The 17,421-nt window shown below is 38.0% G+C and overlaps 1 protein-coding gene across 1 annotated transcript in view; it reads right to left on the bottom strand.

The window, feature by feature from the left end:
- The window catches only part of SNX24 (sorting nexin 24), a 569,481-nt gene extending 566,972 nt beyond the window's left edge, over nt 1–2,509 (bottom strand). The window contains exon 1 of the mRNA XM_053701609.1: nt 2,301–2,509. Within this exon, the coding sequence (XP_053557584.1) occupies nt 2,301–2,360 (60 nt within the window). The 5' untranslated portion in view covers nt 2,361–2,509. The remainder of the gene's footprint in view (nt 1–2,300) is intronic.
- Between the last annotated feature and the right edge of the window lie 14,912 nt (nt 2,510–17,421).

Raw genomic sequence — 17,421 nt, 5'->3', positions numbered from 1 at the left:
TTTTAGAGGTTGGGGAGTCCTCTTATTTTTTCATAGGCTTAGAGTTTCACAGCGCAGTAACCAACACCTCTTTTTTTTGCACTTATAGCAATGTTATACATAGTTGCAAACACTGTTGCCAAAGACACGTGCAAGCTCCTATCAGCCTACCTAGGTTTACTCTTAAAAAATGATACCAAAAGAATCAAACAAATATGATAATAGAAGTTAACAGGAAAGGTGTTTAAATTGCATGCTCTGAATCATACATTATTAATTTTGACTTTAGAAAGGGACAGTAAACACCAAAATTGTTATTGTTTAAAAAGATAGATAACACCTTTACTACCCATTCCCCAGCTTTGCACAACCAACATTGTAATATTTAACCCTATACATTTCTACCTGTTTCTAACCCCCTACAAAGAGCCACGTATGACATGCTTTTTTTTTTTATTTGCTTTTCACAACAGTAGACTGCTAGTTCAAGTGAGCCATATAGATAACATTGTGCTCACGCCCGTTGAGTTATTTGAGTAATTGGCTTAAATGCAAGTCAATAAATAGCCATGTGATCAGGGGGCTGTCAAAAGAGGCTTAGATACAAGGTAATCACAGAGGTAAAAAGTATATTAATATAACCATGTTTGCTGTGCAAAACTGCGAAATAAATGCAGAACACACTGTCAGTATTGAAAAAGAACTTAGCCACTGATATTTTAAAATGCACCAAAGAAACGGGAAACTTTTTTATTTTTTACACAAGATGAGAAACCACAAGTTGAAGATGCCAGCTACACCAAGAAGTAGTTTCAATGTAATGTGTAACTTTGAGTGTACACTATTGTTCTACACAAATTTAAAAAAAAAAAAAAAAAAAAGCAATTTTTTTTAACACAAGGACATTTTCAGTGATGGAAAAGCAATATAATCAAGGACATATATATATATATATATATATATATTAATTATAATGTAAATATGTGATGATGCTCAAATATGATGCTAGTTTATTGCCTGTTTGTTGTTGCTTTTCTTGGATTACAATAAAATTACAATGCAGTTTCACAACACTATTAAAATGAAAGACTATGGAATCTATATAGCATATGCTACTTAGAGTGCTACTGAATATCACAGGGCTGAAAACCACTATGCACACTGCTCTATAAATTAAACCTTATAAGAGCAACATAAGATTTGGATGTGAACTATCAGGAAATGTGAATATTTGCATCTGATAAGGTTCATTATTTTTACAATAACATAAAAAGTCAAGCCACAATGTAATAGTCAGAATAGTTAAGAAAATTGTATCATTTTTACTTGAAAACATATTTGAACTAGTCTTGCCGATGTAAAGCGGACTACATACTCTGCAGCAAATTTCCTGCATGCATAATAGTCTATTTGCATATGACAATACATAGACACTTTGCTGCAGAGTGGAAAATATGTTAAATTATATAAAACACAAAATGAAAAGGACAATGCATTTAACTTTTGAATATAAACCATTTTTGCAACGTACTGGCATTAGCCAAAATGTTTCTAGCAAAAGCTATAAACATCTTGAACTTTTACTGTGCATGTGTGTGTATTTATATATATATATATATATATATATATTCAGAGTGCTGACGACAGCTTGTTTTGTGTTGGTGATGACATGAGAAAAGTCACTGCCAGCTCTCTGAGCAGACACTGTGTCTAAAATGCTGGTTTATGAAGCATATTTAGATATGCTTCCATGCACAATAAAAGCTCACATTTACAATAGTTATATCTTTTACTAGCAGAAATGTTGCTAATACACGTCTAATGCAAAAAAGAAATGATTTGATGTGTATTTCAATTCTGGCATTTTTACCCTAAAAAAAAACAAAAACAAAAAAAAAAAACTTTGTTTCTGATTTGTCCCAACCATAATCATAACAAAAAAGTTTATAGCATGGAGTAAATGATGTAAGACCCTCTGTGTAAATAAAGATGTAATTTAATGCATAAGTCCTGCTTTGAGATATATATATATATATATATATATCTCAATCACCTGGGAGAAATATAGCATTAAATCCTCAATGCCTTGGGATGTCACTTGTGTTAGTGTTTTTCCTGATTGCACAATCAGAAATGAACCATTTAGTTCTAGGGTAATGCCACTTGTTATATAACACATTTATGTATATTATAAGAGAATGATGAGAGCACAAGTACTAATTGCACTATAACCGCTAGGCTGCCAACATAGCATAACATTCCCTGCTGCAAATGTATTACTGGCAGTCAAGGGGTTAAAACCAAGCCGTGATGTTCCCTACCGTATATCCCCTCTCCATGTCGCTCTCCTCGAAACGAAAGGAAGGAATGTAAACCTCCATTGCGCAGCTCACCAACACCGTGCACCGAATCACGGAGGCGGCAATGGAACGTGCATGTGACGTCACAGCTTGTACTAGGGCTGGAAAACGAAGCCGCTGACATTAGTAGGATTTCGAGTAGGGACCCATAACGCATATAGGGACTGTGTCACGTGATGTGTCATGTGACACGACAGGAAAGCTCCATGCTGAAGTAGTATATAGCTGCTTACAAACCGGACCGGAAACGCAAATACTGTTTCTATCGGAACATACTGGAATAACGTTTACTTTTTTACTTATTTGGGATAAAGAGAAGTTAATGTTTGTTTACCGAGAAAAATAACAGTAAAATAAATTATAAAAGGAATATTTCATATTCCCCAACATGTGAAATTAAAGTTGGGGGTGTTTCTTGGGGGGTATGTATGTTCCTGGTGTACATGCTAAGAGGACACCATATTAACCACGTTATTGCTTTTGCCTACGTGAATTGTATTCTATGTGGATAATAGAAAGCAATTTCGATTAATTCCTTTCATGTCTGGAATTTGAGTCTACTTTTTGGACCACATTACTGGATCATAAAAGTACAACATCTAAGTCTAAACCCCCTACTGTTTGGTATAACAAGTCAAAATCGTAAAGGGATTATTTTTCAAGTGATAGTTTTTTTGGAATAGCCAATGTCCTTGCAATACGGTTTCCTGTTAGTAGTTGATTATTGGATTTTGATTTGATGATGGGTATTACATCATGTATGTAAAGATGAAAGAAGGTAGCACTCTAAGAGAAAGGAAAAAAACTTTATTGGAGCAACATTTCGGGGTTTCCTGCCCCTTTCTCAAGCTAATACACAATTATAAAATCAAACAATTTATGTGCAAAAAAACGAGTGACCAATCCACAGGCCTCAAAGGGGCATGTGCTAATATTACATCATACTGACATCATAATTATATCACTTAAAAACACATGCCTACTTATTCTAACCCTGACTGGCCTTGGTGAGAATTGACACAAAGAAAAAAAAGTTAAAATCAGATAGAGAGGAAAGGAGTTAACAACTATAGGGGACTTATTGTATTTGACTTTGAAGTACCCTAAAATAGTCTAAGAGCAACCTTCATATAAGGGGCATTAGATTGAACACCTTATTGAGTCCCCTAGGGGACATAGTGTCTAATGTCCAAATCCATTTGGCTTCTTTATATAACAGGTTCTTAATCCTTTCTCCCCCTCCTGGCTTTTTCTTGGCATCGTCAATCACCATACATTTTAATTGATTGGTCTAATGGCCCTTCTCCAAGAAGTGGGAGGGGAAAGGAAGATGAGCTGTTTTATCATTACTGATATTGGATTTATGTTGACAGAAGCGGTACTTGACCTTTTGTGTGGTTTCACTTATATATAATAGGCCACACAGGCATTTAAGCGCATAAACTACATATGTGGAATTACATGTATAGTACCCAGGGATTTTTAATCTTTTGCCTGTGAAGGGGTGTGATATTTCCCCTCCTTTTATCACACTGTTGCATTGAGCGCATCCCAGACTTGGAAACCTCCCATCTTTGGGTTTCCTAAAAAATTGTGTAGTGCTGCCCCTAGTGGTCACTGTCTGATGTGCATGAACTAATCTTTTACCCATAGTGTTGCCTTTGCAGTAGGATGCTCTAGGGTATTGCTTGGATTCATGTATCTCAGGACATGCCTCTTTTATCAAAAAACAATTCTTTTTAATGATGTTGAAAGTTTTGTTGCTCATGGTGTTGTATGTACTTACAAAAGAGATCCTATTAGTGTTATCCCCTCTATGAGTATTGTTACCAACAGTGGGACTGGTCTGAATGTTATTCAACTCATGAGGGCTATAACCTCTCTTGACAAATTTTTCTAACATCTGCCCTGACCTAGCCTGGCGAATCTTGGGGTCAGTGACTATTCTGTTTACCCTAATCAATTGTGACTTGGGCACGTTTTTGAATACCCTTGGAGGATGGAAGCTGGCTCTGTGTAGTAATGTGTTGCGATCAGTTTGTTGTATAGATCTGTCTCTAAACTGTCTTTACTCTTATATACCATAGTGTCAAGTGTCAGTATATTTATGAAAATCTTAGTAGTGCTCTCCAAATAATATATCAGCTTATGGCAGGGTTATAACGCAATACAAATAATAATTATCCTTAAAAATAGAAACCCTTAACCAACATGCATCTATTAGAAACCATACAATTAATATAAATACCTGAATTCTTTTATTTAGTTAATATCCATGAACATTTTGAAATATATTTGCAATACCAGAATATGACACAATATTATATACGTTAAAACCAACTATTAAGATATGCTATCCTTCTTACAAAACCCTAGAAAAATTTATCTTTAAAACCAACCTTTCATTCAGAGCTGCATTTAAAATATTACAATGAGACTAAAATCTTTCGCTTTTAATATCCAAGCAGTACAATTCTAACAGTGCTTATAATCAATAGGATAATATATATATTCTGCTATTTAACTGTAATTTATCCTAATACAATATTAATTTAAAACATCAGAACTTGCACAGATAAGTTACTTAGTCTACCAGATACAAATTTAAACAATAATACAATGTACACATCTGAATTATTTTTATATATTTGCATAGATAAACAATTTAAGATTGGGATTAGTTTAACAATACATAGGCTATGAAATGCTAACTTGAAATATAAACTATTTCCTTAACTCTGCTACATACAGCAATAGTAAATGTTCACTTTAAATGTTTGCATACAAATAGGCAAGCTAAGAGCTATTCAAGGTTATGCAATACAATTTAAAAGCACAATTTGCTCTCTCCAATCTTCCAATTGTAATGTAACTGTAGTGACTATGCATATAACTTATTCTAAAACATCACATATAATTTCAATACTTTACCAAATAAACCAATCAATATCAATATTCCTTAATAGGAATTATTTTACCTCAGATCACCAATAAGTGTATATCGCAATCAATGAGAAAGGTAGATTAGCTTTGCTTGAGTAAAGTGGTATCTCGCGCCCAACAAACCAATTACAAGTTTAGCTTAGCAGAAAATATCTCCTTTTCTCTCTCCTGCATTCACTTTTTATTAGTTTTCCATCATTAGTAAATTTGGAAACGCCCAAAACGGAAACCTTGTCTTGGATTGATTCATCTGGGAATATATGTTGCCAAGGAGATGCATCCTTGCAACAACCAATCATCTTATGGCTGCAATTCTCGCAACATAACACTGGGTGGCAGTAGACATACAAACAAAACAAATTCACCTTAACATTTCTAAACATTTTTAACAAGATAATTATTCTCATAAAATGGTTATTTAATCAGATTACACTCTCTGAATTAATCATATATAACCCCAATTATAGATGGGTAGTATTAGATTATTTTTTCTGATTATTCTGATACCAAATATGTTATATTATTAACATTATATTATATTAAGGCAATTTAATACTGCTAATTATTAGTTTAAAATGTATTACAATTTTATCAGTATCCTGGCATTTCTATATCTAATATGTTTTCACATAATATAGTATGCTCTATTTCATATTTCCAATAGTTCTGCCTGCATGCACTCCTCTATGATCCATCTGAAAAATAGAAAATGTATGTTATATATATGCACTTCAAATATGGGATTATTAAAATGGTTATTTAATCTATACTAATTCTGAATTTATTTCCTATATAAATATCCCATGCAGCAATTATCTATTTAATATAATGTGTTTAATTTCAATATATATTCATGTGTTTAAATTTATTATCATATAAAAGACTGTCACATATCCATTAAAAATATATATATTTTCTTATAATGCTGAAGTGTATTCTACTTGCCTATAACATAGTTGTTTTAAAATTTCATTGTGAGCCATGTGCTTTCTCTGTGTTATCCTCCCCAGACTCTTTGTCTTTTACTCACCACATGGGGTCTTTTTGTACCTGAGAGTAATGCTGACATTCTCACAAAACATGGCATTTGAAACTAAACTAACAGGTTCTTCTGTGAGGAGTAGGGAGTTTATCACACATTTCCACTTTGAAAAACAAATGGTATCCTGATCTATGCATCAAAATGCTGTTTTGTTTTTTTTATAGCAGGAAGTGTGCTTCATGTTCACACTTTAGCTAGGAATGTCTCTTTTAAAGTAATCTTTAAGAGTTTCCTGTGTTAATTTTCAGCTCCTTGTGGTTATACAATTGCATAATTTAGCATATTGAGTGTGGGAGATCTCTTGGAAACAATCCTTGTTCTACAAACAATCCATTTGATAAGAGGGAGGGGGTTGTTTATTTTTTAGTGTCCATTTTCAGCTTTTAGAAGGTAAATTAATTATTTGATGTACACATCCACAGACTTATTAAATAAAGACAAACATACTTGTATATATTATTTAATAATATTTCAAATACCTTGACACAAGGAATTCAATATTCTCCATATCCATCTTAGCACTAAATTTTAAGAAGGGGACTTCACTTTCTATATCCTCTTTTAACTGCATCAAACTCTCAGGGGTGCCCCACCACAGGATGAACAAGTCATCAATGTAGCGGACCCACCCAGAGCAGAATTTCCTTTACAATGGGTGTGTGTATATATACTTTTCCTCAATGCTATCCATCACCAGGAAAGCGTATGATGGAGCCACATTGGACCCCATCACTGTCCCTTTCTTCTGCAGGTAAAAATTGTTATCAAACATAAAGAAAGGGGCAGGAATCCCCGAAACGTTGCTTCAATAAAGTTTTTTTCCTTTCCCGGAAAGTGCTACCTTCTTTCATCTGTACATTTATTGTTTCTGGACCTTGGAGGGGGGTCCCTGAAGGTTTGAGCACCTACACACTTCATTTGGAAGCCTACTTTGGTTACTGAGCATATATAGGGCTGGTGTGCTGATCTGAACTGTGCTTTACCTATTTAGATTACAGCACCCCTTGAAGATATTGTGTAATTTCTTTACTAAAAGGGATTTACCTTACCAACATGATGGCAAGTGAAACAGGCTTATTTGCGTATACAGAGGAGGAGGCAGCACGCATAGCTACCCTCACAGTGGGACCCAGAGAGTTTTTCACAGCTGATAAGGACATACAAAAAAGGGAACTTGAAAGATTAATGAAACGACAGGTTAATTTACAGCTCCACTTTAGACGAATACTATAGGGTTCAGCGAATTCCAAGAGGTATCCGTACCCCACTCCAGCCCACCTTTTTTGCGGACAATACAGAGCTTTGCACAAAGTATCAGCAGATCCTCAATAAGAGCTCAATGGATATAATGACATTAAATATAAAATTTTCGAATTTAGAGCTCAGTACCTTAGGACCTGCCATTACAGGCAACAAAACAAACTTCCGGATACTGCCAGTGAGTAGGAGTATGACAGAATCGTGAATGACATCAAGGAAGCGACTAACACTTTCAAACAGGAAGTCAAGGAGAGGAAGCGCCGGAAGTTCAGGCGCAACGAGCACGATTATACCACCGGAAGTGTATACAGGTGGAATCGTAGAATGAGGAGACCAGGCAATACACTTGGGAAAAGACCCAATTACCATTCAAGGCGGAATGCCGGGTCTGACACAGGATCATCAACGGGGTCTGATGGTATGACCACAGATGCACGGATGTCAACCACGGCTCCTCCCCCTTCTCCCTCTTTTTTTTTGAGGTGAGCACAGCTTTCACCCAAGCAGGCGACAGCGGACAAGGAGGGGCAGAGGAGTGGGAACGCGAGCACGATCCAATCTTAGGAGGAGGAGGTAAATATAGTTAACCTGTCTTCAAGGGCACTCACACAGGATCTGTACTAAACAAGGGGCTATCCTTTTGCCCCACTGAGGAGCCAGATCCATTTGCTCTGATGGTGGACCTGACACGTTTCTTTAGGTTATTGAGACTGAAAACATTTTTTGATAACACTGACAGGATAATCACACACACTCCACGGAATGACATCAATGGAACATTTGATATAGGTAACTTAGGGTTACGTAACAAAAGTCACTTTAACCCCACAGGAGACAATCCAGCTGTAGAGACCTTCATTAAGGTAGTGGAAGCAGAATTTAAGGCTCTTATTTATAACAAATCTGACGGGGTAAGAATCACAACTTAACAAAAAAGGAATTTCAAGCCCTTGAGTCCATACGAGATGAAAGTAACATGACTATTAAAGCGGCTGACAAGGGCGGTGCTCTTGTTATTCTGGACACTGACAAATACAAAACTGAGGTCCACATACAATTAGAGGACATCACGACATATGAAAAACTAGAGAGATATCCCTCCAGGAATATTCTTTAGTTACTTAAGAAAGAAATTGATAGGAGCCAGCAGAATAACATCAGTCAGAAATTGGCAGATTTCCTGTTGATTAAATATCCAGTGATTTATACATAAAAGTCTGTTAGATTCCCCCCTCGGTCGACCAATAGTGGCAGGGATTGGCTCACTATTAAGTCCCACGGCACAATTTCTGGACAAGATTCTGTATCCACTAGTCACCAGTGGTAAATCTTATGTCAAAGACGCTATGGACTTCATTCATATAATTAAACAGTATCACAATTTACACAATGTTTTGTTATCCACTTGGGATGTGACATCTTTGTACACTCTCATCCCCCACGCTTTGGGGGTTGAGAGTGTGCAGGATGCACTATCCCACAGTGGCCTAAAAAGTGACATGCAGTGTGATTTCTTGATCAGACTTTTGGAGCTAGTTTTGACTAGCAATTTCTTTATGTTTGATAACAATTTTTACCTGCAGAAGAAAGTGACAGCAATGGGGTCCAATGTGGCCCGATCATACGCTTGCCTGGTGATGGATAGCATTGAAGTAAAGTATATATACATACACCCATGGTACAGGGAATTCCGCTCGGGGTGGGTCCGTTACATTGATGACTTGTTCATCCTGTGGCGGGGCACCCCTGAGAGTTTGATGCAGTTAAAAGAGGATATAGAAAGTGAAGTCCCCTTCTTAAAATTCAGTGCTAAGATGGATATGGAGAATATCAAATTCCTTGACACTATGGTATATAAAAGTAACAACAGTTTAGAGACAGATCTATACACCAGACCGACTGATCCAGCACATTACTACACTGAGCCAGCTTCCATCCGCCAAGGGTATTCAAAAGCGTGCCCAAGTCACAATTGATTAGGGTAAACAGAATAGTCTCTGACCCCAAGATTCACCAGGAAAGGTCAGGGCAGATGTTAGAGAAATTAGTCAAGAGAGGTTATAGCCCTCATGAGTTGAACAACATTCAGACCAGTCCCACTGTTGGTAACAATACTCACAGAGGGGATAACACTAATAGGATTTATTTTGTAAGTACGTACAACAACATGAGCAACAAAACTTTCAACATCATTAAAAAGAATTGTTTTTTGTTAAAAGAGGCATGTCCTGAGATATATGAATTCGAACAATACCCTAGAGCATCCTACAGCAAAGGCAACACTATGGGTAAATGATTAGTTCATGCACATCAGACAGTGACCACTAGGGGCAGCACTACACTATTTTTTCGGAAACCCAAAGATGGGACATTTCCATGTCTGGGATGCGCTCAATGCAAAAGTGTGATAAAAGGAGGGGAAATATCAAACCCCTATATAAGCAAAAAGTTCAAAATCCCCGACTACTCTACATGTAATTCCACATATGTAGTTTATGCGCTTACATGCCTGTGTGGCCTATTATATATAGGTGAAACCACACAAAAGGACTGCTTCTGCCAACATAAATCCAATATCAGGAATGATAAAACAGCTCATCATCCTGTCCCCTCCCATTTCTCGGAGAAGGGCCATCAGGCCAATCAATTACAATTTACAGTGATTGACAATGCCAGGAAAAAGCCAAGAGGGGGAGACAGGATTAAGGACCTGTTATATAAAGAAGCCAAATGGATTTTAACATTAGACACTATGTCCCCTAGGGGACTCAATAAGGTGTTCAATCTAATGCCCTTCATATGAAGGTTGCTTTTACGTTATTTTAGGGTACTTCAGAATCAAATACTATAAGTCCCCTATAGTTGTTAACTCCTTTCCTCTGTATCTGATTTTAACCTTTTTTCTTTGAGAGTCAATTCTCATCAAGGCCAGTCAGGGTTAGAATAAGTAGGGATGTGTTATTAAATTGATTTAATTATGATGTCAGTATGATGTAATATTAGCGCATGCCCCCTCGAGGCCTGTGGATTGGTCACTAAATTGATTTGCACATGAATTGTTTGATTATATCATTGTGTATTAGCTTGAGTAAGGGGCAGGAAGCCCCGAAACATTGCTCCAATAAAGTTTTTTTCCTTTCCCTGAGAGTGCTACCTTCTTTCATCTCTACATTTATTGTTTCTGGACCTTGGAGGGGGGGGGTCCCTGAAGGTTTGAACAACTACACACTTCATTTGGAAGCCTACTTTGGTTACTGAGCATATATGGCTGGTGTGCTGCTTTTAACTGTGCTTTACCTATGACATGATGTATATTACAAGGGATCATTTTGGAAGTTAGTGGAAAGCTGCAGTCTAAAACACTTTCACACATTGTGAAGTGGGACTTAAAGGTAAAGCCACCAATCAGCAAGCGCTACCAAGGTTCTGAACCAAAAATGGGCTGGCTCCTAAGCTTGTATTCCTGCTTTTCAAATAAATATACCAAGAGAACGAAGAAAGAATTATAACAGGAATTAATTAGAAAGTTGCTTAAAATTGCATTCTCTGGACTTCGGGGTTGGCGGGTCCTCTGCATAGGAGCATACCGCAAGAGCTCCGCTCTGAAACTTTAAATAAATACCTTTTTAGGGCAGTTAGCGACCATTCAGACCCCCACAACCTAAATCTTATTGGGAGACCCTGTCCTGGTCATCGTCAATCGATATCACATTTGTGTAGGGCGCACCATCTGCCCTGGCCCCCGGTCACAAAAACCGAAGGATCACAAGCCACATGACAAGTGCTCCGAGCGAGAAGGAGATACCCAGGTGAGGTAACCCTTGCACTAGCTCTGCACGACAATAAAGGGACTGCGCTGAATAAGTCTGGCACCTTGTAGCCCCAATAGGATCAACCAGTCGAAAGTCTGCACGGTTGAAAACGGACACAAGATGCAGCCATTGGTGACTGGGGAAGATACCCCACCTCTTTCTTTCAGCTGACATCAAGACTGTAAGATCACGTTTGTTCAACCCGGTTGGTGATCATTGTGATCAAGGTGAGCTTCTACGTATGCAACGAAAAACACACCTACATTAGTAAAACAGAACACCACTTTGCAACATCTTTAAAATTATAAAAAAGTGCTTAGAGGTCACCTACTAGCCCTTTTTAAACATTGGTGAAAGCAGTGAATTAAAAGTGCAACCCAGTGCCGCAGCCCTCCCTAAAGAATTGGTGGACTAACGTTAAGAATATAATAATACACTATAGAGTACATTGCCTAGAGATAGAAAAATATTTTAGTGTACACATGGGAGTGCACCCAGGACTTTCAATACTGGGCTCAAATAAGAATACATCCCTGGGGACCGTCATAGAACCTCAAACTGAACCAAAATCACCCCTGGAGTAGCAGGGTTTCACAGAGTTTGATCCAGGGAACTAATAGACAGATTTTCTAACCCTCTATAGGCACTGCTGGTCCAGCTTGGTGTTGTGGCTTAACAATGGATGTACTCCGGGAACATTCAGTTAAATAATAGCCCGCTAAACCCCATGAAAGTTGATAAATATTTCTATAAGCTCTCTGCTAAAACAACAGATAGAAAGCAACAAAAACACACAGTTGAAATCCATTCTGAAAACCCAGCGCAAAGTGAATGTGTAGGTGACCAGGCTATTGAACAAATGTCTTTATTGCAAGAACTCAAATCTTTTTTCCTTCCAAAAATGGAATCCCTACAAGCTGGGGTAGACACCCTAACAAGTGAGGTAAGGCAATTTTCCTCATGATTGAGCTCGACTGAATCCTGTATTTCTGAGGTTAAAGATAGGCAAACTAATTCAGAAACATGTAGTGGGGAAACAGGAAGGCGCCAATAGGGTGATAATGTTAGATAGTTCTGTCTAGAGACCCCAAAGAGACACCCTGTCTGCAAAGTCACCTTTCTTCTGCAGAGATGAGCTTCTGAATACAGGAGTACAATAAGCTGCGTCTGACAAAAGGTCACCTCATATAGATAGAGGAAAGGAAATTTCACGCTAAGCTTGTTGGCTTGTGTGAATCAAGCTCTCGGTATTCGGGAGAGCCTTACACAGTTTGTTCCTGTCTCCTACCCTCTATGCCTGTGTTCAGTATCGGCATACGAAGAGGGAGGTGTGTCATCATCCAGCGTTCCTGATTGGCCACACGGAACTTGGTCCGGCTCGAGGATTGGTGTTGTTGCCGTTGTGAGTCTCCCGGGCGACGCTGTGGTCCCGGCCCGCTTGGTTAGGCACGTTCAAGTGCCGCCCTGCTTGTGAGTACCTTTTCTCTCCTTATACTCACCTGTCTGGGTCTATACGTTATCACCCTATTGGCGCCTTCCTGTTTCCCCACTACAGATTTCCTAACCGTCTACGCACGCTACAGAAGAGCAGCCTTATATCGGATTGTTTGCTACATTCGTCACCATAGGCGCACCTCCATCAAGGACTTATTTTGTTTTTGATATCTAATTCAGAAACATCACTCAAACAACTTGTCAAGCAAAATCAGATTCTTCAGGAACGGGTTGACGACCTTGAAAACAGGAGTAAGCACAACAATCTACGAATAGTGGGGGTGCCAGAATCAGTGAAGGGAAAGGATCTCTTGGAATTCGCTGCACTCAGGTTCCCCAGGATGTTGGGTATAACCTCAGATGTTCTTCCCATTGATGTGGAGAGAGCCCACCGGGTGGGCCCAGAAAAAACTCTTGAACACGCAAAGATGAGACCCAGACAGGTCATATTTAAATGTTTACATTTCCAGGAGAAACTGAAAATGCTGCGTGCATACAGATCCTGTAAAGAAATAGTATATAAAGGCTAAAAACTCCTGATTTTTCAATTAATTGATGTAAAAGTATATGAAACAGTTAAAGATGCTATTTATGTTAATAAGTTTTATGGTTCTGTGTTAAAGTTAAGGAAGATGTTGGGGCTTTTGTTTGCTTATTCTAGAAAATATTGGTGTAATGCCCTCTGCAAAAGTAAAATATTTATTTTACCTTGTTTCACCCACAAAATCATATTTAACAGCCCTAATCTAGTTCTTTAAAGTTGTTCTATTTTCGTGTTAGGTGTGAATGGGAGACTAATTATACCACAGTGTATACTTGCTGTGTTTATTTCTGCATTCGGGGCATTTTGTTGTATACAATTTATACAATGGATGGTAACGGCAGGGCTCCAATGTATTCTTACAGCTGAACTTGATGTATCTCACGCTTATGGTATAGGGAGAAGACTAATTTCCCACCTTCTGCGGGAGGGAGATCCAATTCGAGGTCTCTCTAGCATATCAAATATGTCCTTGTTAAAAGAATGTACATGGTATATATAAAGTAGAGATTTAGACATTAAGGATGGAACAGCAACCCGCTTCATGGTCCCTAAACTCTTTTACTTAATTTACAAAGATCAAACATCAGTAAGATATACCCTAATTATAATAGTAACACCATTGAGTCAAGCAGGGTTAACCTCAGCTATTTTTTTTTTAATGTGTGTGAGGTTATTTGTAACATACATGAAGGAATGATAATCCACCCCATGGTTTTAGAAATCTCTTACCTAATTTACACAAAACAGACACCAATGGGATGTACCTTAATTATGACTACAGTACAACTTAGTCAGACGGGATTGAACACAGCTGGTGTTTGTTTTAATGTTTGCGCTGCTAATTGTAACATACGGGAAATGAATGTTGGGCAATTTAACTTGATTTCTCGGTCTTCATGGCCGGGTATGGGAAGGGGCGGGTACATTCACCAGTTAGGTCATTATTAAAGGGAGAGGATATAAGGGAGGACAGACACCTAAACAAATGTCTTGTCTGCATGGGAAAGCTAATTATATTAATGAATGATTTGAAATCTCTATATTTCGCTCCACCCCAGAATACTCAAACTTACGATCCATATTCATATGTATGTTTGTATTCTAATTTGCATGATGTTGCCTTTCTTTCCCCTCCCTCCTCCCCCTTCTTTTTTTTTTTTAATCTGGCTCTGCCTCAGCAGTATACATTATCAACACACTAGATAGACATGTCGTTTAAATAATTAATGTGGAATGTTGGGGGAATTAATTCCCCCATAAAACGGAAAGCAGTTCCCACTCACCTCAGGAGAATAGAAGCTGATACAGCATTCCTGTAGGAGACCCACCTAACTGACATAGAGCACTCCAAACTGAAAAGAGACTGGGTAAGCCAGATATAATTTCTCTCATACATCAACGCAAGCCGAGGATTATCAATAGTCTTTGGCAAAAGAATATCAGTACATATTAAAAACACATATGCAGACAAAGAGGGGGATTTCTAATATTTCAAACTAAAGTCGACTCGATTGACTATGTGTTCTGTAATATTTATGCCCCTAATCATAGATTGGTAGTCTTCTGGAACAACTTAATACAAACACTGACCCTGCATGCAGAATCATAATTGATAATTGGAGGAGATTTTAATATCACCCTGTCACATAAATTGGATAGAATGTGCTAGATACCCTTGCTACTAGGGATCCGAAAATAAATTATAAAGCTAGATATGGAGCTAAAATATTTAACATCTTTGACCCGGACCTCGACACCTGTGACATATGGAGGTTGCGACATCCAGAGGGCAAAGACTATACATGCCTCTCCAAAACCAAATACACACTGTCTAGAATAGATTTATTTCTGATCTCCAACTCCCTAACCACACAAGTCCGACAATGTAATATACATGATTTATTATTATCTGACCATGCTCCTGTTGAAATGGTTTTGGGATCTTATAGACCAAGCTCTAACAGAAACACTGTTAGATTTCCAACTTACTTGGCTTCTTCTGAAGCATTTATGAAATTTTTAACCCAATGCTGGACTGATTATTACACAGACAATATAACCCATCTGGAGAACACCCAGCTATTCTGGGAGACAGGTTGCATAATTTCTTATGTCTCTAAAATTAAATATAAAGTTCAACATAGACACAATGTTCTACAAAAACAATTGGAGCAAACATATCAAGCGCACTGCATGACTTAATCGAGTTTCACCTATTAATCATACATTACTGCGAAAGCAGCACTCAATGCTTTTATGAAACAACAAGCTGCACCAGGTTTACTAAGAACAGCAGGCAAATTTTATAGATTCGGTAGCAGGCCTGGAAAGCTGCTAGTGGCTTTGACCAAACCACAGACAACAAGAACTAACGTAACTGCATTGAGATTCCAAAGTCAGACCTACACGACACCATCACATATTGTGCAATTTTTTTGCGCAGTACTTTACACAGTTATACACACGACAGAATCCAGGTCCCTACGACTCCCAAACCTCTTTCTGGAATATGCTTAAACTGCCCCAATTGACACAAGATCAATTAGACAACTTAAATGCACCTATAACTAATGATGAAGTAGCCTTTACCTTAAAATATATTCCAATAGGAAAGACACCAGGCCTGGATGGGCTACCAACTGCATTTTACCAGATCCTTCAACCACAAATTACCACTACACTGACCGATTTGTATAATGCCTACTTTCAGAAAGATACACTTCCCTCACAGGGTTTCACTTCAGGCCATATAACTCTCATTCCCAAACCGGGCAAGGAACATTCTTTACCAGACTCATTTAGGCCCATCTCCTTGTTAAACACTGACAATAAACTATTTATGAAGATTATGGCAAACAGACTAAAAATCATACTCCCAACATTCCTACATCCAGGCCACAACAGGTTTTGTTTTTAAATGCAGTTCTGTGGTTAATCTCTGCAGGGTTTTACATGTGATTTACCATTATTGGTCACTGAAGAGCAGAGGAGAGAGACGGACACTGCACTGGAGGCCTTCCTGTTATCTCTAGATGCAGAAAAAGCCTTTGACGGAGTGGACTGGACGCATTTGATTAATTCTATGCGCCATTTTAACTTCAAGGGACCATTTCTGGAGGTCATTTGCAAAATGTATAGGTCCCCTGTGGCACGTATTTTAACTAACGGACTATTTTCCCTTGACTTCGAATTACAGAGAGGTACCAGGCAGAGTTGCCCTCTGTCACCTCTATTATTCAATCTTGCACTGGAACCCTTGGCATTAAAGTTAACAGATATTCCCAGGTATCACATTAAGAGGTATACCTCTACACTTGGCCCTGTAGGCAGACAATATGCTATTGTTTGTGGAAACACCTTCTATACATATCCCACACATATTACAGATGATCGCAGATTTTGGTAGTTTTTCTGGATATAAGATAAACACATCTAAGTCAGAGATATTGTGGCTACATAAACACTCAGACTCGAGCCATGATTTTCCATTTGTGGAAGTCTCAGACAGTCTTGCATACCTAGGTATTCGGTTGTATAGAGACCCACAAAAATATATAAATTAAACATTTCTGAAAAATGCAAAAGCCTTATCTCTACACTACAAAACTGGATTATTCTCCCTTTTGGATTATCGGGTCAAGTTTAATTTAGTTAAGATGACAATACTACCTAAGATACTTTTTCCAATGCTTATGCTTCCTTTCCTCATGACTAGAAAAGATCTAACTCGACTGTCCTGTTCAATAACTTCCTTCATATGGAAAGGGAAAAAACCTCGCATAGCAGCAGAAAGTTTACAGCTTCCCTTCCTTAGTGGAGGTCTTGACCTCCCAAACTTAAAATTATACAACTGGAATGCATTAGCCAGAATGGTCACAGACTGGCAATTCAATACCTTACATTTCTGTGAGGCAAAACTGGAAGAAGCAGTAATAGCACCTTTAGCACTGACTTACCTCCCTTATGCAAAAACAAAAGATATCCCAC

The sequence above is a fragment of the Bombina bombina genome, chromosome 2, assembly GCF_027579735.1.
Source record: "Bombina bombina isolate aBomBom1 chromosome 2, aBomBom1.pri, whole genome shotgun sequence".
In the NCBI taxonomy this organism is placed as follows: domain Eukaryota; kingdom Metazoa; phylum Chordata; class Amphibia; order Anura; family Bombinatoridae; genus Bombina; species Bombina bombina.
Note: the sequence above shows the minus strand (reverse complement) of the source record. Positions and strands in the feature narration are given on the sequence as shown.